We start from the raw sequence: 22,879 nt of genomic DNA, 5'->3' as shown, positions 1-22,879 counted from the left end.
TTTAGATGACTTCAGCCACTGCCTCCCTTTTGACCTTGATGCACCAGTTTGCATCACCTCCCACTCAACTATGGGTGCCATTTTAACCTAATCCACCGTGTGAGAAACTGACATAATCAGATTGGTCACCCATTTTACATGCCACCCAATTTTAATTTCTGCTGACTTCAGTGGAAAGTAAAATCGGGTGGGGTGTAAAATGGGGCTGATCTGATCGTGCTAGTTTTCCTGTTGAGTAGGTTAGGCTAAAGTTACTCCCCATCATTCTGTCCTTGTTATGTTTCACCAGTTCCCTGTGCTTGACTTCAAGTTATTTGCCATTCTATTCAAAACCTTTGCTTCATACTGTAGGAACAGTTTTCTCCACCAGTACATGTTGCAAGCAACCAGCTCGCCTCTGACATCAAACTACTGCTTTTCTCCCTATTCCTTCTGTGCCATTGGAGACCAATCTTTCAGTCACTACATGCTTGTCCCTTGAATTCTCTTTTAAATCACTTCATCTTGATACCTCCCTCCAAGCCTTCAAAAGCCTCCTTAACAACTCTTCCCTTTGACAGTGTCTTCAATGTCTTTGCTACCTCTCATGCCCATAAAACATTTCTTCTATCCCTATGTCGTTTCCTCCTTTCCACATAGTATTCGCTATAAAACATTTTACATGAGAAGTGCCATTGAAATGCATGCTGTTTTTGTGGTGGCATTCTTCTACGATGTCCAATAATTGCAGTATTTCCTTTCTTGGGGTATTCTGTACTGTAACTAATGCACCAGCTTTGTTCTTTCTATACCCAAACTGCTCTCTGTCCTTATCTTGCCACATTACCAAATACTAGTAATCACCACTCCATCTGTGCTGTGTGCTAGAAAGTGCCTTTTGTTAACAACCCCCCTTCCCTTCCACCCTTTCCCAGTATGATTGGCCTTTTACAAGGATAAGTCCAACCAACAAGTCCAACAAGCAACAAACCTTTTAAATTGGGAGCATTGCACAGAGTAGTGGAAAGATTAGATAAATAGTCTATTATTGCTTTTTACTGATCTGATAACCCCTGTCTGTGCACATCTTTATGTAAAAGTTAATACCCTGAGGAAAATTTGGCGCAGTACTTTTCGGTTCAATTGACTAGCTGAGCTGCAACCATGTTTACACTACAGACGTTAATTGTAATTGATAATAAGGTCACTTTGTACGAAATAGGTAAGATAAAAACTTATCAGTGTAACAATAATGGTATATGATGTACCAATATATTTTCCAGTGTAAATGCTCAAGTAAATGCACCCCCAGAAGCGCAAGGGGAGAGCCAACTGTGTAACAGCCCTGACAACCAATTTTATCTGCAGCACCTGTGGAAGAGTCTGCCACTCTAGAATTGGCCTTTATAGCCACTCTAGGCTCTGCTTCACAAACCACTGACCTCCTCCAGGCGCTTACCCATTGTCTCTCGAGACAAGGAGGCCAAAGAAGAAGATATGATGTACCAATATATTTTCCAGTGTAAATGCTCAAGTAAATGCACCCCCAGAAGCGCAAGGGGAGAGCCAACTGTGATACAGCCCTGACAACCAATTTTATCTGCAGCACCTATGGAAGAGTCTGCCACTCTCGAATTGGCCTTTATAGCCACTCTAGGCTCTGCTTCACAAACCACTGACCTCCTCCAGACGCTTACCCATTGTCTCTCGAGACAAGGAGGCCAAAGAAGAAGAAGATATGATGTACCAATATATTTTCCAATGTAAATGCTCAAGTGCACAAAATTGTTGTTGCTAGCCTTCCAGCTTGTTCAGTCTGTGACTGCCATGACAACAGAAAGGTCATTGATGTTTGTGTAAATTTGTGAACATTTACATTTTGATGTCACCAATGTATGCATCATAAATTTTCTCGTTTGAAACTGGTGTGAATATGCACTTATTTTTACCTAATTGTAGGTGTACTGTAAATGGAGAAAGTGCTGATCTTATTTATGTGGTTCCTGGAGTTGGCAAAATGATGTGGCAATGTAGGTTAATCAGGTTTGGTGATCAAAGTAAAAAAGCAATTATTTTACTAATTGTCAATTGACTAGAATTAAAATATTACAGCTCTGATTTCAATTCAGGGTGCTAGTTCAGTGTGGGGGTGATGGGTTGAGTGTCAAGCTTGCATGGCCCTGCTGGCGTGATACCTGGACAACTTTAACTCCTGAGTTTCATCTGCATCTCACTGGATATTCTTTCAACTGATTTTGGCAGGAATCAGTCCCAAGCTAGTGGTTGAGAACAGGATGTTGGGAGGCAGAAGGCCAATGGTGGGCACCGGCCCCAACAATGCAGTTAAGTGTGTTGGAGGTGAATGCAGTGGGGGAAAGTGGGAGGCCTGTTTTCCTTATGTGGCCCAGATGAGCCCTACAACTCCTCCCAACCATAGGCAAACATGATTTTTGTAAATTGACCTTCTTTAACCCACTTTTGGGTAAGCTCCTGTTTGGCAGCATGTTTCCCTGGCAAGTCTGGACACGCAGCTGAACGGTAAAATGGTATAAGGTTCCTATTTACTTCAAAGGATACTGGGCTGGATTTTAATTTACCTGGCCTCCAGGAGCAGAGAAGTCATTAAGGCACAGGGAACCCAGAAGACAGTGTTCCAAACTTCACAGCGTGCGTGTGACATCTCCAAGTAGTTCCCTGACCCCTGACTGCAAGCCATCCTGATTGACAGGGAACAGGGACAAGATAGGTCTGCGCCTCCCGCAGTGCCGTCGATCAGGGATGTGGCAGCGATCCCAGGGGATGGACGATGGAGAAATCCTGGGGGTGGGGAGCTTGTGAGATCGGATTCTGGGGGTAGGGAGTATTGGAGGCCAGGCTGGGGGGGCGGGGCACTGTCTGAGGCCATGAGGGTAGGGGGAAAGCGTTATAGGAGAAGTCAGTGGGAGTGCTGTGGGGGAGTGCTCAAACGTGGTGGGTGGGGGCTGGTGGTGTTTACCCAGGCAGGCACGCAGGATCCAGTAGGTAAGTAAAGAGGCATTCACCTCCTGGATCCAGCAGCCCTTGCTTGTGTTTAGCTGCTGGGATATCTGAGGTTCGGAATTTTCAAATGGGGTAGAACAATGAAGTTTTCAGCCTCATTATAATATCTAATCTGCCTCCTCTGTGGTTGCCCGTCCACTATCCTGCCTCCGTTAAAACCAGAAGTGAACGAGTTGAAGGCAGGTTGGCGTCAGCTTCAGGTTTCTAACACATTAACCTCTCACCCAACCCAAACCCGCCTGTTTTTTGAAGTTAAAATTCTCTCCTCTGAGTTTTGCATATTTGTGAGGCCCTTGTCTGTCTAAGGGGGGGGGGGGGGGGGGGCGCTGAGGATTTCTATCAGACTATATATTAAGGTGAGAATTTTGAAACAGTCAATTGTAGGTAGGGTAATCCCTCAAGTGTTCGAGCTATATGGGTAACTTCATTCACGTATTAAAGCATTCATTGAAGTATTTGCAAAAGAACAGAGAAATAATCATAGCCATTACCCTTCCCATTCCAGATATTTATTTTGTTGAAACTTTTTTGAAGACATTTGTCTGATCAAATTAGCACTGATTTCTACACAAATTTTAGAACTTTGTGTTCTACATATTCCCAACTGTGTTCCCTTGTTGGCAAGTATATCATTTTACATTAGCTTCACAAGAAGGGTTTGACAGCATTCTTTAAAGCAACCTTTTTAAAAAGCAATTTATGTTATTTTCTCCTTGCAGGGTATTGGCAAGTGCAGGAAAAGAACTGAAGGATAATTTCCTGATAGCACTAGCAGAGCGAGAAGAAGCCAACCGCAGCGGGATAATGACTGTGAGTACATAATCAAGGGTTTAACCTGCAATTAATTTATTTTTATATTGGAGGAAACTACATAAGGATTGCTCTGTAATATCAACATGATTTACTGTGAATAATATGTGGTAAAATTAGTCTTCGGCAGTGGCTCTAAATTTGCGATAACATTCCATGGGGAGGAAAATCAGCCAGGGTGGACAATGACCAATTGTTATCACTCATATTGCAGTATCTCTGACAGCCAATCTCCCCCCCCCCCCCCCCCCCCCCCGCCCCAGGGTCTTATCATGGGACCAAAGCTTCATCTTCTCTTTAACTGAAAAGTGCATTTATGCCATTGACCCTCTTTAAAAACTATATCAGCATATTACGCCACTTTACGAGCAGCTTCGTCTGCAGCTTTCAGGTGTCTCCAATGAATATTCTACAGAGTGGCGGTGCGGGGGGGGGAGGGTGGGATGAATTTCCATGGGGCGTCTCCCGCTCCACTAGTGTAACTTCAGCAGAGGCTCAGTGGAAACCCTGTTTATCATGCTGAAGTGGGAGAAGCCCCGAGGAAATTCATCCCTCTACCTTTAACCATACAGTCTGATACTGTAGCAGTATCAAAGAATGGTTTGATGTTTTAAAATTTGTTCAAATATTCCTGTAAATGAAAACTAAGATTTTTTTCATCTTTTCTACTTTTACTTTGACCAAAGGAGTGTGCAAAAATACAATATAAATTGTGTTTTTATTTGGGAACTCCAAAGGAAACTTACTGCTCTAAAGGTTAATTAAGACATGGTTTATTTTTAAGTGCTTTTTGAGTTCCTTCATTTCCTTTTTATAATATTCGTTGTTAGTTACAGAGATCACGACCCACCTAGAGAATACAACACACTTGCCCACTCTTCCCTAGATGATACAATAGCTGCAGTTATATTTTTTCTGTAGCTCAAATAATTTTAATTAACAAAATAGATAGATGCACATGATTGGGACAAAATATATAAATGTAAATAACCGGAAAATGTAGTTTGCATACTGCATGTAATGTTGGGCCATTAGTGCTGAAAAGGTTTGAATTAGGGCTTGACTAAAAAAAATTTTGATTGGAAAAACAAACAAAAAAGTGATGGCCTTCCTATATCTGGACCGATGGGATTTGCAATTACAAGATCAAACATAGCCCGGAGAAGGGATACTGGAACCTGCGGACACATATTTTCCCACTGAATATTGACTATGTAAACAGTTTCATGCATAAGCCATTCTAGCTTTTAAGCCTATGTTATTGAAGTTGGTATAAAAGAACTGGTTACAACTTGTTCCTTTTCAAGACTATTCAAAGAAACCACTGTAGTTGACTTAGAAAACAGTGAATTAAGCAGCTTCTAATGTACCTCTTCCTGTGTTTAAAACCTGAGGAAGAAAATATTGTACAGTATATGACTAACAATATTGTGCTGACACACTCCTTTTTTTCCTTTACTATTTTCCAAGTCCTCTGAAGTGTTTCCTTTGATGAAAAAAGGCTGATTGTAGGAATGTTTATTTCGTTTTCAATTAACCCAAATTTGCCCCCATTTAATAAACGTACTACTGGAAAAAGTATGAGTCATGCAGGTAATTTTGACTAAAGGTTTGACAATTCTCATTTTGTGCAAACTCTTCAAAGTATATCAAACCATATTTACATGGGCAAAGATTGGACCTCAAGTAACATTTTGTGCTTAACTCTTCACTATCAGATCCTCACAGAGGTGTATTTTCCAAGTTTGCTTAATCTTTAAATTTAAATTTAAAATTCAAGTTTTTAAGTGTTTGCTTTGTGATTCATTGAAATCCAGCATTTTCCCTTCCAATTCTATTCACTTTCTGATAGTAAAGCATATTTAGTTACACTGATAAAGGAGGATACACGGATGTGACCTCTGCAGAGACAGAAAATTGGCTGCAGTAAATCAGGCGCCCGTTATACACAAAATGAACTCAGGCAGGATGTATAATTTTTGCATCCCGGCTGCAGTTAAATTTCGCCCCTGTAGATTTAGATTTTCTGATTTGTGTTACCTTATTGTTGCCTTCAATCCTTTTATAATAAGTAAGTTAATGTGTCTATTAAAATAACAAAAAAATCTCTTTTCCACCATTGAAGGAATGGGGAAAATCTCAAAAGAATTTTTTCTCACAACACCTAGAGCTTAAATGTCATTTTCTTTAATGATAGGAAAACAGGTAAATCAAAATGGCTGCCATCCGGACTTAAATTTAAATTATGTGGGGTAGAATTTCTGTGGAGGTTTGCCCAATCATCCTCTGTAACCTATGTCATTTCCGCTAAAGTTATAGCATATCATCAGACAATGCCTGTGGAAATCATCGGCACATTGTTTAGCCAAGCATTTTAATGCTTTATTGTGCTAATTTGTTATTCCATCAGATAATGTGATATGGGTTTATTCCAGCAAGTTTGAAGCCTTAGTAAAAGATAGGTGTTGAACAGAGAGAAGGAAGTTTTTTTCCAGCGAGAGAAATAAAAGAATTAAAATAGGAAAGATATTCAATTCACTGCAGGTCACCTTCACCAACTTCCTTGTGCATATCACAAGAATAGCTAAAGAGGAGAGGATGGGTAGAATTTCCAGAGGGATTCCCCAGTCTTCTACCATAACTTTGGCGGAAACTTTGGAGAAACGGCAAATGGGTGTTTAAGCTTTTCGAGAGTTTCACTGATCTTCTGCCAAAGCTGCAGCAAGCAATCTGGGGAATCATCTCGGATATTACTAATGCAAGTGTGTACCATCTACAAGATGCACTGCAGCAATGCACCAAGGCTCCTTCGACAGCACCTTCCAAACCCACGACCTCTACCAACTAGAAGGACAAGGGCAGCAAATACATGGGAACACCACCACCTGCAAGTTCCCCTCCAAGTCACACACCATCCTGACTTGGAACTATATTGCTGTTCCTTCACTGTCACTGTGTCAAAATCCTGGGACTCCCTCCCTAACAGCACTGTGGGTATACCTAACCCAAATGGACTGCAGCAGTTCAAGAAGGCAGCTCACCACCTTCTCAAGGGCAATTAGGGATGTGCAATAAATGCTGGCCTGGCCAGTGATGCCCACATCCCATGAATGAATAAAAAAAAATCTAAAAGCTGAGGCCATGAGGTTAAAAAGCAATGTTTATTTTAAACTATTTTTACGGGTTTTCTGCCGATCTTGCATGGAGGTTATGGCGGTCGATTATGAGAAATTAATGGCAACTGTTATTAACAATCATATTTCTGTCTGAAATTTGAATAGGCATATAATTGGAATTAGCTAAAGTTTATATTATAGAACACATAGATTTATACTGGAAGTGTTAGTTGGAGAATATGGTGTAGAATTTCCTTGAGGTGGGGGCGGGGGTGGAGGTTCTCTGATCTCCCACTGAAAGTTTCATGGAAGATTGGTGGATGTTCAAAAGAAATATCATAAACAGTTGTTTATCCTGTTTCATTGTGCCTTGTGCTGATCTACCAGGGATGTTATGGCAGAAGATCAGGAGAACTCCCATGGAAATCTCTATCTGCATCATGTCAATATGAAATAACTTAAAAGCTTGGAATTATTAATTTTACTTTACAATCAAATTAAAAATTTCTTCACATATTGCGATTTTATCAGTTTAATTTCTTCAATGTGCCTTTAGATTCTGGCTGCTTTGATATTTACATTTAGTTTGATATCATATGACAGTTTTTCTTAAAATAATTCAATTTATGAATTTGTATCTGGTTCTTCAAATATGAAAAATTCTACTAATGATTACAAGTGATTGAGTAAACCCAAGAATAAGGTTGTGCTATCCTTAAGGCATTTTGTTTAGCTACTTGCAGATTCATGCCACTGACAATTTTCAGATGTTCCAGTCTATTAGATCTGTTCCACGTAATATTGTATTCCTTGTATCGTCAATATGTATTGCCAAGTGCACCAATTAATATGAATATAAACTTCAATCCTTTCCAACCTTCTACCTTCTGCAAATATAATGACTAGGTTTACTTTGACAGAGAAGGCAATGAGTGTACATCCTGGGTGATGTGGTCACCCCAGTACGCTGAAGATGCTTTTCAAGCACTTCTTTCTGTTCAAAGCAGGTAATTTTATTTGTGTCAGACCTGGAGGCAGTCTGGTTTCAGTCACTTATAGCTGTAGATCAGTTTCATTTGTGCCAATAACATCAGTAATTATTTGCCTGTTTTTCAGGCCACATTATTGCACTGCATTTCTATGAATGTTTATGTTTTAGTAATAAAGGTGTGGACATAATAGACTTTGATCTCAGCAGTTACAAAAAAACCTGAATATTTTTAGTGAACTGCAATTTAGTTACTCTACAGCTGCCTGGCCTCAAAATACCTCAATCCTTCGCCATTGTCAGAGTGAGGCCACTTTTGTAAAATAGGTAGGCACCCATACTGAGCACTTTCTAGAGGGTGCAAAGTAGAGTAGAGGGTGCAAAGTCTGACACTTTAAAAGTCATGTAGAGCTGAAGCAGATGGATCCAGCTTAAGATTGAGTAGAAGATGGAAATGAGCTCTTGTTATAAGAAGCTGTCTGTATTCTTCTGAAGTGTTCCAGGCCAGACTCATTCACTAGAACAACCCTATGAGTCCCATTCATGCTGCTCCTTTGGCTTGGGTGCTAGTATATTGGTGGTATCCAGCTAGCTGGTGCAAAGGAGGCAGAAATTCTGACAGGTCATACTATCCCAATGAGTGTACCTTTTCCTTGATGTCAGGCCTTCAATGGGATGAAACTTCAGCCCACACCAGGAGGGAGACCCATTCCAGTATCTCACCAAATTTCCTGACCTCACCTATCATCCCAGGCAAATCTAGGTCTTGATCGCTCACTTCAGTAAGAAAAGGTTTATGTATTCTGTTTACGTTCTAGCTGCTTTTTTTAAAAAGATAATCACACTGCTTCTCCTTATTTTCTATTTCAACAGCTATCACCAGTAACTTTTTCTACAAATTATACTTTTGTCAATAATTATCTTTCCTCTTTTGTCAGTATCAGTTTTGGTTAACTTAGCATCAGTTTTGTCACTGGCAGAAGGTTGTGGTTTCAAGCTTCACTCCTGGACAGATCCACAAGAAAAAAGCTGACATTCCAGTGTAGCATTGTATTGTCAGAAGTATCTATCTTTGGATGAGGGTCTGTCTGCCTATTCAGATGGCTCAGGTGCACTATTTAAAGAGTGGGTGTCTCTCAACATCTAGTTTGCCAATCCTCCCTGACCAATGTCAGTCAAAAAACAGAAAAGTGTTCAATTACATTATCACTGTTGCAGGACTTTCCCTGTAGCCTTCTCTACCCCGCCGTCAGGCTCAAATGGGGGTCAGAAGACTGCACTATTTGGGAAACAATCACTCAATCTGATTTTCCCAGGAGCAGCTAATTAATAGTCAGAGGGTGAGCTCGCCAGCAGGCTCTCGAAGTCAGTCAGAGACCTTCCAGCTTGAAATCAACAGCAGGGTGCCATTTCAGTTAAGTGAGGGAGAGGGCACTTCAAAATGGAGGTGCCTTCTGTCCAACCTTTCAGACTTTAAATTAAAAATGGCCTTTGCAGCCAGGCCATCACTGAGGTGGGGGGGAGCTGCTCTATAGGGTAGCCTGCTGCTGCACCCAGGCTGGCAGGGAGGACCTCTAAGCCTGCTTGGATCGCTGGCCCCCAGTCTGCCAATGGGGGGCCGCCTCCAGGCAGCTAAACTTCCCCCCTATGCCTCTGGGAGCCTTGAGACCAACTGGAAAATCCCAGTTAGTCTCAGTTAACAGGCCTTTATAGGCCATTAATTGGGACAATTGGCTACCCGCCATATGCAGGCAGGTAGCCCTGCTGCTGCCCACCCCGTTCCACCCCCCCCCCCCACCCCCCACCCCAGCTCCTCATCCTGTCTCCAGAAAAATGGCCTGAGTGTGGGATGGATCCGAGAAACTGGCACGCAGCCCGGAAGCATGAAATTCCATGTTCACCCACCTACGTTCCTGGCCCCGGCGGGGGCTGAAAATCAAGCCCCACATTTTAAAGTAATTTATTCAAAGTTTTATGCTTTGAGATCTTTCTGAGAGGTGTAATGAGGGACTAATGGGACTATATAAATACGAATCTTTATTTTGTTTGCTGAGGCTATGACCTCTTTTTCTGTAAGTTACTATCTACTATTTGCCTAGATTTCCCATGCCATGCACCAACTGCTGAAGGATCTACTCCCAGGGTTCCAGCAATGCCCTTTTAAGTCAACTGCAAGTAGCTGGATAGTTTTCTCTCCACCCACCCACTCTTTGCTGGGAAATCCTTGCATTCTGCTGAGCACATTCCCACAATGAGATTGATAATCATTGGTGTTGGGATTGGTTTATTGAAGTGGTGAAAACTGTCCTCATTGGGAGTGAACGTTTGGAGGAGCGGCAGTGGAAGATAAATAACAGCAGTAGAGATGCACTTTTATGAAGCTTCATTTTCAGCTCTGTATGTTGATTCAGATTCAAAACTCATCTCACTAATTGAATCAGTGAGCACTCACATTATTTCTCCATGCAACTGTCTCTCAGAATGCACGTGCGCAACCATGTTTTCAGCTGGTTAGCTCTTTTGGTTTTTTGAAACAAGTTATGTGCAATGTCCAGTAAAAAAGGTGCGAGCAGTGTTCCATATGACGAAATGAATATGTTTCCATTTGGCAGGTGTGATTTCTGTCACACTTGGTTATGCATGATTATAAATGGGAGGAAAATAAAGGACATTTGAGATTATAAAGATTTTTTTAGAAGGAAATTGTTCAGTACTAATGTCGTGCTAACACAGAGCTGGAATTCCTGACTTCACTAATTTTGATGAAAAAGTACATAAAAGAAAAGAAAGACTTGCATTTATATAGTGCCTTTCATGACCAATGGACATCTCAAAGGGCTTTACAGCTAATTAAGTACTTTTCAAAATGTAGTTACTGTTGTATTGGAGGAAATGCATGTGAGAAAAAAGTGGAGAAATGCAGATGGACAGTGTCAATAGGTTATTTATCTGTGATTAGTGATACTCTAATTAAATGCAGTCCTGGAAAAAATCATAATTGATAAGCATTAGAGAAAAGTTGCCATTTTGGGCCATTACATAGCTGCACAGTCAACTCAAAAAGTGAGTATTTTCCTCCAAAACAAAATTAGTGAATTTAACAAATTGGAAGATTTCACCTCAGGCTTGAGCAGAAACTCACACATGCGGTATAATAAAAAACAGAAAATGCCTAAAATACACAGCAGGTCATTCAATATCTTTAGAGGGAAATATTTGTTTTCATAACACTGATTCCCTGGGATCTGGCATCGCGATGGGCCACGACTGGCACAGCCTGCATGACGTTCCTCATTGATGTCATTGACAAAGGCCACAGGGGCTACGCAGGTAAGAGTCTGCGACCCTGTCTTCCCCCAGGGAATCGACATAGTGGTACTACACAACTGAATTTCACCCCCATAAAGAGCAAAGTACAGGTTAACTTATTTTGTACTTATTGATCCACCATATTGGCCAGAAATGGGGCATGCCACAAAATCAAGGAGAAGGAGGAGAAAAATAATAATAACCATTGAATAAGCTCAGTAGCAAACTGTTGAATCATCTATTCTATATTAAAAGCAACTAACAAGCAGTGGCAAATATAAATATTTCTAAAAGTGACTGCAAGTACTTAGGAGATCCGACATATTTCCTAAGAGAAGCCATAGCTAAGAAAAGCAAGGTTGTAAATGCCTTGCTGGATTGTTTCTTGGAGTTTAAACCCCAAGAACTCCTAGCAGAAATGGAAGGATTCCTGAGAGATACTCCTACTGATAACCTGTGTAACTATAATTGCCACTACTACTATTGTCGCTAGTATTCAATGGCAGACTTGAATGCAGCCAATCATTCTCCTGTGCCATCATTAGTGTGGGTGATGATGTATATCTGGATGTTGGACTCCACCAAACAACTTGAACACTTTTCTTTATTGTGTACAAAGAGTTAAGTGAGGAGCTGTTTAATATGTTCCTGCTGCTGTATCAGCCTGAATTTCAAAACAGGCCCATGAAGATCTTTCACATTCAATTTCCATAGTGGTTTCCCCGATTGTTCACCGTAACATCCATATATCTTGTACAAAAATTACGGGGGACAATTAGGAGAATGCCTCGGGAAATTCTATCCCTTTACGCCATCCAGTTCAAGATTGTAATTCAGTCCTTCAATAATAGTCACAATTCTTAGCCCTTTAATACCTGTGATCTTTAAAATATTTTTTGTGCATCACTATTTACTTCCTCCAAGATATGTCCAATTGTGATGGTGAATGATTTAAGAATAGGTGAAGATGGTTTATATTCTGCTCTGTGTTATTCATCTAGCTACACTAAAGGATAATTGACTTCTCTTTGCTTAATGAAGAAGCCAGCTAGTGCATTCTGAATAAAAACTTACTTCACCATTTGGGTACAGCATTATCCTAATGTATGCAAATAATATGGGACATATCGCTGGTGTGTGTTTTCCTTTAATGTGCCCAGATTCCATCCTTTCAGAGTTCTCCATCCTTAACACCATCGTTTTTTGGCATACATGTTTTACAGCTGCAACTTTCCATTACGTACACACATGCCTGGCCATCAGCTGGTGTGCTGTTGCGTACACCATTGTATTTCAAGTGTTCATGCACACTTGTGGAAATGTTCAGTCACTTAGCAAATTTACACAGCCTGCCAATTTGTCTTCAGCACCATCGTGCATCTTGCTTGCCCACTCCTGTCCTGTGTGTACCTATAAAGAAAGAAAGAACTTGCATTTATTTAGCACCTTTCATGACCTCAGGGCATCCCAAAGTGCTTTACAACCAATTAGGTACTTTTGAAATGTAGTCACTGTTGTAATGTAGAAAATATGGTAGGCAATTTGCAAATGACTATTTTCACAAACAGCAATGAGACAATGACAAGATAATTTTTTTTTAGTGATGTTGGTTGAGGGATAAATATTGGCCAGCACACCAAGGAGAACTCCCCCTGCCTTTCTTTAAAATAGTGCTATAGGATCTTTTACGTCCACCGGAAAAGGTAGATGGGGCCTTGGTTTAATATCTCATCAAACAATGAAGCACATGCTCAATACTGCACTAAAGTATCAAATCTGGATTATATGCTTACGTCTCTGGGTGGGACGTGAATGCTATTGCTGAACCACAGCTGACACTGTGGCAAAAAAGTAAAAGCAGCCTGCTACTATTGTCACCTTCGTAGCCAGTGAAAAGAAAATTACCCAGCAATGCAACTCTCAGATGGAGAAGTGACCTTTCTACTGCCTGTGGGTACGTTGATGTTCCCACTGCTAATAGGAGAGTGTTTTTCCATTTGAAATTTGCATCACAGGATTGGGCACTTTTTCTACTGGATGACTGGTATTAATTAAAATCTTTGCTGCTATATTTGGAACATTCCATGGCAGAGAGTACAACACAGATCAAGAAAGGCTGATTAATAAGTCAAATGTGAAGTAAAAAGGGGCTGTGAAAGCACCCACTCAGGAAACGCTGCTATGCTCCCAGGCCAAGCTTAGAGGGCTAAATCAGAAACTTAGCTTTTGTGGGGGTAACTTTATATGGGCACACTGCTGGCACAGAATGTCACCAGCCACTAGTGTAAATTGGAAATTTGGATATGCACTTTTGTGATGGATCCCTGCATCCTATATTTTGTGCTATTACTTTAAAGTAAATTACAATAACCTTTGCATTTCCCTTTTCCTCATTTCCTTCTGTCTGTCCAGGCCCTTCATGCCAATGTTCACCCTGTCGTTGAAGCAATTCCACATGTCTTCTCGTCCACTGTCAGTGAACAAATAAAAAACCCAAGAAGTCAACACAAATGTGTTCGGTGAAATTTTCCTTCCTGGTCCCATTGCCACTATAATTTCAGTGCAGGTTGTACTTATGTTTACTCCATGGCTTTGTCTCTGACCTGGGCCAATTTCCTGGGATCAACCTTACTTAAATAATTTGTGTGGGTACCAAGTGGAATTTTCACCTGATTGGGATGTCTACCATGGGAGAGCTCTGGCACAGCCGAAGAAAATTATATTTTTATAAAAATTTGAACAATTTCAAATGGGACGAACAAAATTGATCACCTCACCAAAGCAGTACCACATGCCAGGAATGCACTGACATTCCAACCATCCAGCATAGCTGAGACATTAGTGACAGAAATATGCTGCAAGACGTTATCCCAGTATTTTCTTATCGTTAACATGTCATTAGATTAGCCCAGTCCATATTTGGACAGGCAGATTCAATGCCTTCAGGCAAAAGATCCCATGGGTGGCTATGGGCATGAAGTAGTGGTTGAGAATTGCTTTTCACTGCTATTTGTTAGAGCTATGCAACCTGCGTAACTCTGGAGGAAAGTGGTCTGCTAAATATATTGCACTGAGGGAATTAAATGGCCGAGGGAAAAAAAGTAACTGAACCTACTGTTTCACTAGTATAATGCTGAATTCCTAAAATTGGACTTGGATTCCTAGTTGGCATCTTATGCTTCGAAAAATTTCAGGATTTTTGGGTCCTGACCCCACAGGGCTCAGAGATGCGCCAACATGGGGAATCTTCTGGGAGGTGGCCAATTAACGCTTCCGCATTCGACATTCAATGAAAGACAGCTGGTAGGCTTACAAGGCAGGAGGCCTGAAGCTATGGTGGTTGGCAGCCCCACCGGGAGAGGGGAGCGTCCTGAGGCAGGTAGGGGACAGCAAGGGCACGTCAAAATGGAGGTACCCTCTGAAGCATTCTGAAATCTTAAAAATAAAGAGTGGCCACAGCTGTCAGACCATCAGTGTGGTGAGGGAACCTCTCCATAGGGTTGCTTGTGGCCACGGCTGTGACCTTCTCATCCCAGCGGCTCTGTGAGGGGGTTTTGAGAAGAGGGATCCATGGTCCCCCTCGACTGATGCCAACAGGCCGCCTCCAGGTACCTGCTAGCCTGTGGCATCAGTGGGGGGCCTGTCGCCCCTCGGGAAGATCCCAGTGGTGCCATCACCATGCCCCCAATTGGCCCTTCATTAGGCCTAACTCACTACCTATTGCTGCCAGGTGGGTAACCACTGCCACATTCACCCTGCCTCTGGCAAGATCGCTCTCGGAGGCAGGAACATGTTGGGGAGCCAATCCATCGTGCCATTTTCAAATTTTGCTTCTGGTCTCGTCTACACGGGGCCGGGAAGATTCCACTCTGGTTCCTCAGTCTGAAATCCAACATTGGGTTCTTCAAGGAAAATAAATCTGCTCCAAGAGAGAATATTTTTATTGGTCAATTTTGTAAGTGCAAAACATGATTCAGCAAGCAACATTAAATGTTTGTCTTGTACATGAAAGCAATCTATAGCTAGAAGAAGTTGCATGTAGAGCGGCTGATATTTTGTGTTTGTTTTAATGGGCTGAATTTTCCTGGCCCATTGGAGAGGGGGCTGGGAGATGGGAGGGCTGACAATATGGTGGGAGAAGGCGTTGGGAGGGGAGCCTGACATCTTCCTGCTACCATGGCATATGGCCAGCGGCAGGAACCACTTAATGCATTTTGCCCGCTTTGGGAGGGCCCACTGTCACCAGGGGTGACTGCTAGATAAGCCCTGGTAGCCTCCCAGCAGGTTCCCGGGAATCCTCTTTAATCTGCGCTCTTTGAACCATGGAGGGAGCCCCAGACAGCAATGGCCAACCTTGCGCGAAAGGCACTGCCACTGTAACAACCAGCCCCCAACCACACCCCCACCCCCTGCCGCTCCGTCTCTGGGGCCTGCCTGGCCCCAGCTTCCACAAAGAAACTTACATGGCTATGAGGGCGCCTCTGAGACGCCCTCTCCCTCGTGATGCAGCCTCAGCAATGCCCAACGCTAGTGATGGTGCTGCTGAGCTGGCTGCCCTCTCATTTGGCTGGCAGTTCATGGGGGTGGGCTGCCGTCCTCAAATAGATGTCGGCTGCAGGGGCGGCCTGTTAATTGTCCGCTGCTGGTAAAATGCCGCCCCAGGATCACATAACCTGCCGGAATGGGGTTGGCTCCTGCTTTTGGTCCCAGTGGCGGGACTTCAGCCTCCAATAAGAAGTTCAGTCCAATGTTGCTTTGTGTATTTTTCTTGGTGGTTCAGTAATAAAGAATTTGCATTTATGTAGCACTTTTCGCATTCCCAGGATGTTCCAGAGCACAATCAATGGATACTTTTGAAGTGTAGTTATCATTTAATGTAGGCAAATGCAGTAGCATAATGCCTATGTTTTGTAGCAATGATATGCAGTGTATATACCCTATTCTTGGCGCTATATGAGAGCTACATATTGGGTGCTCCAGTTTTGAATATTTGCCCAAAATAAAAACCGAAAGTGCTGGAAATACTCAGCAGGTTTGTCAGCACCTGTGGAGAGAGAGAAACAGTATTAACAGGCTGTTTGTTGTTGCGGTCCTGACGCAGGATCCATGGCAGCAGGGGCAGGAAGTTTGGACCAGCAGTGCCCTGCCACAGAGCCCAATGCCAGGAGTGCTGGGCCCAATCTTCCCGCCGATAGTGAGGCTCCGTGGTGGCCACCTCGCTGCTGGGCAATGGGACAAGACTTTGAATATGTAAATTAAGAAAATTAATACATTTAAATAAAATTGTCAGTGATCCTACCGGGATCTTGCGAGCGGTGGCCAGCACTCACGCGCCTTCACTTTCCCATCCAGGGAAAGCTAGCGCCACGAAGATGGGAATGGGGGTGCTTAGGATTTTCAGTGTAGTGGTGGGGGGAGGGGGCGGTTATGGGGTCAAATGTGCATTGATAGTGTAGGGGAGGGGGCGAAGGGGTGACCTGTGCACTTTGAACAGTTTGGCGGATGGGGGGGAAGGTCAAGTCTTGCATGCAAGTTTTTTGTGGGGGGAAGAGGGCAACTATTATCTGTAAGTGTTATTGGCGGGTGGGGGGAAGGGCGATTTTTTTTATTGTGGTGTACTGGGTGGGGGTAAATTTTAAATATTTAAATTTAATGTCAGGTCTGGCTGCCCTTTAAAAATGGCGCCAGCGCCTTCACACAGGCCGCTGACACCGTTGCTGGCGTCGCAGAGCCCGCCACCACCACATGATTTGGGGGACGGCCCGACTGACGTATTATCTTGAGCCTCTGCATGGTAGATTGCAGCGGCTTAGCGGCATGTGGCTCGTGCGTGCTGGCTGCCATTTTGTCACCCGCCACCAGAATGAAATTCAGCCCAATGTTTCAGGTCTGTGACCTTTCACAACTGGCTTGACCTAAAACATTGGGCTGGATTTTGTTGAGGTCCCAACGTCGGGATCCGTGGCGGGGAGGTGGGGGGCTGTCTGGAAGATTGCCCTGGCAGGGGCACACCATGGAGCCTAATGCCGGGAGTGCCGGGCCAGATCTTCCTGCTGGCGGCGAGGCTCCATGGTGGCCCCCCTACCGCTGGGCGATGGAACCCGATATGTAAATTCAGAAAATGAATATATTTAAATGAGATTGTCAATGATTTACCTGCTGCCCGGGATCTTCCGAGTGGCATTCGGCACTCGCGCCTTCATTTTCCCATCCAGGGAAAGCTGGTGTCACCATGGCAGGGAAGTGGGGTACATAGGATTTTCGATGTAGTGGATGGGGGCGGGTTATGGGGTAAAATGTGCATTAATAGTATAGGGGAAGGGGCGAAGGTTGACCTCTGCACTTTGAACAGTTTGGCATGGCGGCGCACAGCCCACATGTGTGGGCTGCCATTTTTGCACCCACTGCTGGGAATAAAATTCAGCCTGTTAACTCTGTTTCTCTCTCCACAGATGCTGCCAGACCTGCTGAGTATTTCCAGCATTTTCAGTTTTTATTTCAAATTTCCAACATCCGCAGTATTCTGCTTTTATTTGAATGTTTGCCTGTTTCTTTAGAGCCAATTGCAACTCCTCCAGTTGGTGGGAATGTTGCAGGTGCAGTCGTAAAATGGCGGGAGGAATCATGCCATAGTCCTGAAACGTTCCCATCCCTCATCAATTTTACTACCTAATTTCAGTCATGGGATGGCTGCCCATCCCAGAGGAGCAAGGTCCTAATTTTGTTGAGGCATACAAATGAGGTCTGATAGTTAAATGTCCCATGCCTCACACTCCAGGGGCTGGATGGTTCGCCACATGCTTTGGGCCCTACACTCCAAATTCCTGTCCCGAGTTAAAATTTGACCATTAGTGTTACCTGTATGGTCCTTGATGGTTCGTCTGTGCCTGATCCCTGGATTTCATAACAAAGGACCAGGATTTTTTGTGGTTCCATGTTGTTAGGAGAATTCATAATGTGTAATAAGGAGATGGCAGATGAATTGAACAGATATTTTACATCGGTCTTCACTGTTGAGGATACAAGAAACATCCCAGTATTAGCTGTAAATCAGGAAATGGAAGGGAGGAAGGAACTCAAGAAAATTACAATCACCAGGGAAGTGGTGCTGAAGAATTGTTGGAGCTATGGGCTGACCAGTCCCTGGGTCCTGATGGACTTCAGCCTAGGGTGTTAAAAGAAGTGGCTAGTGAGATAGTTGATGTGTTAGTTTTAATTTTCCAAAATTCTCGACATTTGGGGAAGGTTCCGTTAGATTGGAAAATAGCGAATGTAACTCCTTTATTCAAAAAAGGAGGGAGACAGAAAGCAGGAAACTACAGGCCAGTTAGCTTAACATCTGTCTTCGGAAAATGTTAGAAGCTATTATTAAAGACATTATAGCAGGGCATTTAGAAAAATTCAAGGTAATCAGGCAGACTCAACATTGTGAAAGGGAAATCATGTTGAACCAACTTATTGGAGTTCTTTGAGGGAGTTACTTGTGCTATGGATAAAGGGGAACCGGTGGATGTATTGTACTTAGATTTCCAGAAGGCATTTGATAAGGTGCCAAATCAAAGGTTATTGCAGAAGATAAAAGCTCATGGTGTAGGGGGTAACATATTGGCATGGATAGAAGATTGGCTAGCTGACAGGAAGCAGGGAGTAGGCATAAATGGGTCATTTTCTGGTTGGCAAGATGTAACAAGTGGTGTGCCACAGGGATCTGTGTTGGGGCCTCAACCTTTTACAATTTATATAAATGATTCAGATGAAGGGACCGAAGGGATGGTTGCTAAATTTACTGATGACGCAAAGATAGGTAGGAAAGTAACTTGTGAAGAGGACATAAGGGGGCTACAAAGGGATATAAATAGGTTACGTGAGTGGGCAAAGACCTGGCAAATGGAGTATAATGTGGGAAAGTGCAAAATTGTCCACTTTGGCAGGAAAAATAAAAAAGAAGCATATTATCTAAAAGGTGAGAGATTGCAGAGCTCTGAGATGCAGAGGGATCTGGGTGCCCTAGTGCACCAATCGCAAAAGGTTAGTATACAGGTACAGCACGTATTTAGGAAAGCTAATAGAATGTTATCGTTCATCGCGAGGGGAATTGAATACAAAAGTAGGGAGGTTATGCTTCAGCTATCCAGGGCATTGGTGAGACCACATCTGGAGAACTGTGTACAGTACTGGTCTCCTTATTTAAGGAAGGATGTAAATGCATTGGAGGCAGCACAGAGAAGATTTACAAGACTAATACCTGGAATGAGTGAGCTGTCTTACAAGGAAAGATTGGACAGAGTAGGCTTGTATCTGCTGGAATTTAGAAAAGTAAAAGGCTGCTTGATTGAAACATATAAGATCCTGAGGGTTCTTGACAGGGTGAATGTGGAAAGGATGTTTCCCCTTGTGGGAGAATCTAGAACTAGGGGACACTTTTTAAAAATCAGGGGTCACTCATTTAAGACAGAGATGAGGAGAAATTTTTTCTCTTGGAGGGTCATGAATCTTTGGAATTCTCTTCCTCAAAAGGCGGTGGAAGCAGAGTTTTTGAATATTTTTAAGGCAGAGATAGATAGATTCTTGATAAGCAAGGGGGTGGAAGGTTATCGGGGGTAGGTGGAAATGTGGAGTGATCAGTTCAGCCATGAACTTGTTGAATGGCGGAGCAGGCTCAAAGGGCCGAGTGGCCTACTCCTGCGCCTAATTTGTAGGTTCATTTGTCCTTATGTCCTGAACACAAGAAGAAATGATGAAGGCATGGAAGGATTATTGGAACTCCTCATGTGGACTGCTAAAACAAAACTGAATACATTACTATTTTTTATTTCGTATAATTCATTTTAAAGTACTGTAAAAAGAAAAATAGTCATACCTAGGCCTTACTTCATCTCAAGATCACTGTATATGTCTGGTAGTTAGACCCATGTTCCTATACACTGGTAATATTTCTTTCTGCAAGTTCATACATTAAAAAAAGAATTAAAAACACCCATCTGTCTTTCACATGTTGGCGAACGCAAGGGCTATTATTTTAAAACATGTATTATGAGTTTAGAAGAAAGCAGAAAAAAATTCCAGGAATGAAGGCTTTTGATGGCATCAACTCAAGTAAACAGCTACTCTGTCATCAGATAGCCTCATTTGCAAAAATTAACAAATGGGCTGATAAGTGAGGAACTTGTGGAAATCATCTGTAAAGACAGCTCTCAGATCATTAATGACTGCATTTAGAAAGAACGTCAAGGAACGGTAAGACAATAGTGAGGTAGACACATTTTTGTTATATATGTGCGCAAATTGACTGGCGCGTTTCCTACATTACAACAGTGACTACGGTTCAAAAGCAATTCATTGGCTGGAAAGCACTTTGGGACATCTTGAGGTCATGAAAGGCACCATATAAGTGCATATACGTTTCTTGCTATATATTACACGGCTATATTTATGCGCTGATCTAGTCATACAATTTCTTTTACTTGTCGTAAAAGTTAATTTGTATTATCTGAAACAAGCAATGAACATTTACTTAATTTCAGAGATTCTAAGATTGTTATTTCTCAACTGTGAAGTATGAAACCAACAGCTACTTCATGAGCCCCGTTTGTCTGCTGAAGAGATCAGAACATACGAACATATGAATTTGGAGCAGGAGTAGGCCACTCGGCCCTTCAAGCCTGCTCTGCCATTCAACAAGCCCATGGCTGAACTGATTACTCTACATTTTCACCTATCCCCGATAACCTTCCACTCTTTTGCTTATCAAGAATCTATCTACCTCTGCTTTAAAAATATTCAAAGACTGCTTCCACTGCCTTTTGAGGAAGAGAATTCCAAAGACTCATGACCCTCTGAGAGAAAAAAAATTCTCCTCATCTCTGTCTTAAATGGGCGACCCCTAGTTCGAGATACTCCCACAAGGGGAAACATCCTTTCCACATCCACCATGCCAAGAACCCTCAGGATCTTATATGTTTCAATCAAGTCACCTCCTGCTCTTCTAAATTCCAATGGATACAAGACTAGTCTGTCCAATCTTTCCTCGTAAAGACAGCCCACCCATTCCAGGTATTAGTCGAGTAAACTTTCTCTGTACTGCCTCCAACGCATTTATATCCTTCCTTAAATAAGGAGACCAGTACTGTACACAGTTCTCCAGATGTGGTCTCACCAATGCCCTGTATAGCTGAAGCATAACCTCCCTATTTTTGCATTCAATTCCTCTCACGATAAAAAATAACATTCTATTAGCTTTCCTAATTATGTGCTGTACCTGCATACTAACCTTTTGTGATTCATGCACTAGGACACCCAGATCCCTCTGCATCTCAGAGCTCTGCAATCTCTCACCATTTAGATAATATGCTTCTTTTTTATTCTTCCTGCCAAAGTGGACAATTTTGCACTATCCCACATTATACTCCATTTGCCAGGTCTTTGCCCCCTCACTTAACCTATCTATATCCCTTTGTAGCCCCTTTATGTCTTCTTCACAAGTTACTTTCCTACCTATCTTTGCATCATCAGTAAATTTAGCAACCATCTCTTTGGTCCCTTGATCTAAATCATTTATATAAATTGTAAAAGGTTGAAGCCCCAGCACAGATCCCTGTGGCATACTATTCATTATATCTTGCCAACCAGAAAATGACCCATTTATGCCTACTCTCTGTTTCCTGTTAGCTAGCCAATCTTCTATCCATGCCATTATGTTTCCCCCTGCACCCTGAGTTTTATTTTCTGCAATAAACTTTGATTTGGCACCTTATCAAATGCCTTCTGGAAATCTAAGTACAATACATCCACCGGTTACTCTTTATCCACAGCACATGCAACTCCCTCAAAGAACTGCAATAAATTGGTTAAACATGATTTCCCTTTCACAAAACCATGTTGAGTCTGCCTGATTGCCTTGAATTTTTCTAAATGCCCTGCTATAATGTCTTTAATAATAGCTTCTAACATTTTCCCTAAGACAGATGTTAAGCTAACTGGCCTATAGTTTCCTGCTTTCTGTCTCCCTCCCATTTTGAATAAAGGAGTTACATTCGCTATTTTCCAATCTAACGGAACCTTCCCCAAAAGTAGGAAATTTTGGAAAATTAAAACTAATACGTCAACTATCTCACTAGCCACTTCATTAAACACCCTTGGATGAAGCCCATCAGGACCCGGGGACTTGTCAGCCTGCAGCTCCAACAATTTGTTCAGTACCACTTCCCTGCTGATTGTAATTTTCTCGAGTTCCTCCCTCCCTTCCATTTCCTGACTTACAGATAATACTGGGATGTTACTTGTATCCTCAATAGTGAAGACCAATGCAAAATATCTGTTCAATTTATCTGCCATTTCCTTATTATCTATTATTAATTCCCCAGACTCACTTTCTATAGGATCAATGCTCACTTTGTTCACTTCTTTTTTAAATATCTATAGAAACTCTTACTATCTGTCTTTATATTTCTAGCTAGCTTTCTCTCGTACTCTAATTTTACCTTCCTTATCAATCTTTTAGTCATTCTTTGCTGTTATTTATATTCTGTCCAATCTGCCTCCTATCTTTGCGCAATTGTATGCTTTTACTTTAAGCTTGATACTGTCTTTAACCGGTTTAGTTAACCATGGATGGCGGGTCCCACTCTTGGAATTTTTC

General features: G+C 42.3%; 1 protein-coding gene across 1 annotated transcript in view; it reads left to right on the top strand.

The window, feature by feature from the left end:
- The window catches only part of cfap299 (cilia and flagella associated protein 299), a 947,170-nt gene that overhangs the window by 291,305 nt on the left and 632,986 nt on the right, over positions 1 to 22,879 (top strand). Inside the window, exon 3 of the mRNA XM_068015303.1 lies at positions 3,738 to 3,828. Coding sequence (XP_067871404.1) covers positions 3,738 to 3,828 — 91 coding nt within the window. The remainder of the gene's footprint in view (positions 1 to 3,737; positions 3,829 to 22,879) is intronic.

This window comes from Heterodontus francisci, chromosome 1 (genome assembly GCF_036365525.1).
Source record: "Heterodontus francisci isolate sHetFra1 chromosome 1, sHetFra1.hap1, whole genome shotgun sequence".
Taxonomy (NCBI): Eukaryota; Metazoa; Chordata; class Chondrichthyes; order Heterodontiformes; family Heterodontidae; genus Heterodontus; species Heterodontus francisci.
Note: the sequence above shows the minus strand (reverse complement) of the source record. Positions and strands in the feature narration are given on the sequence as shown.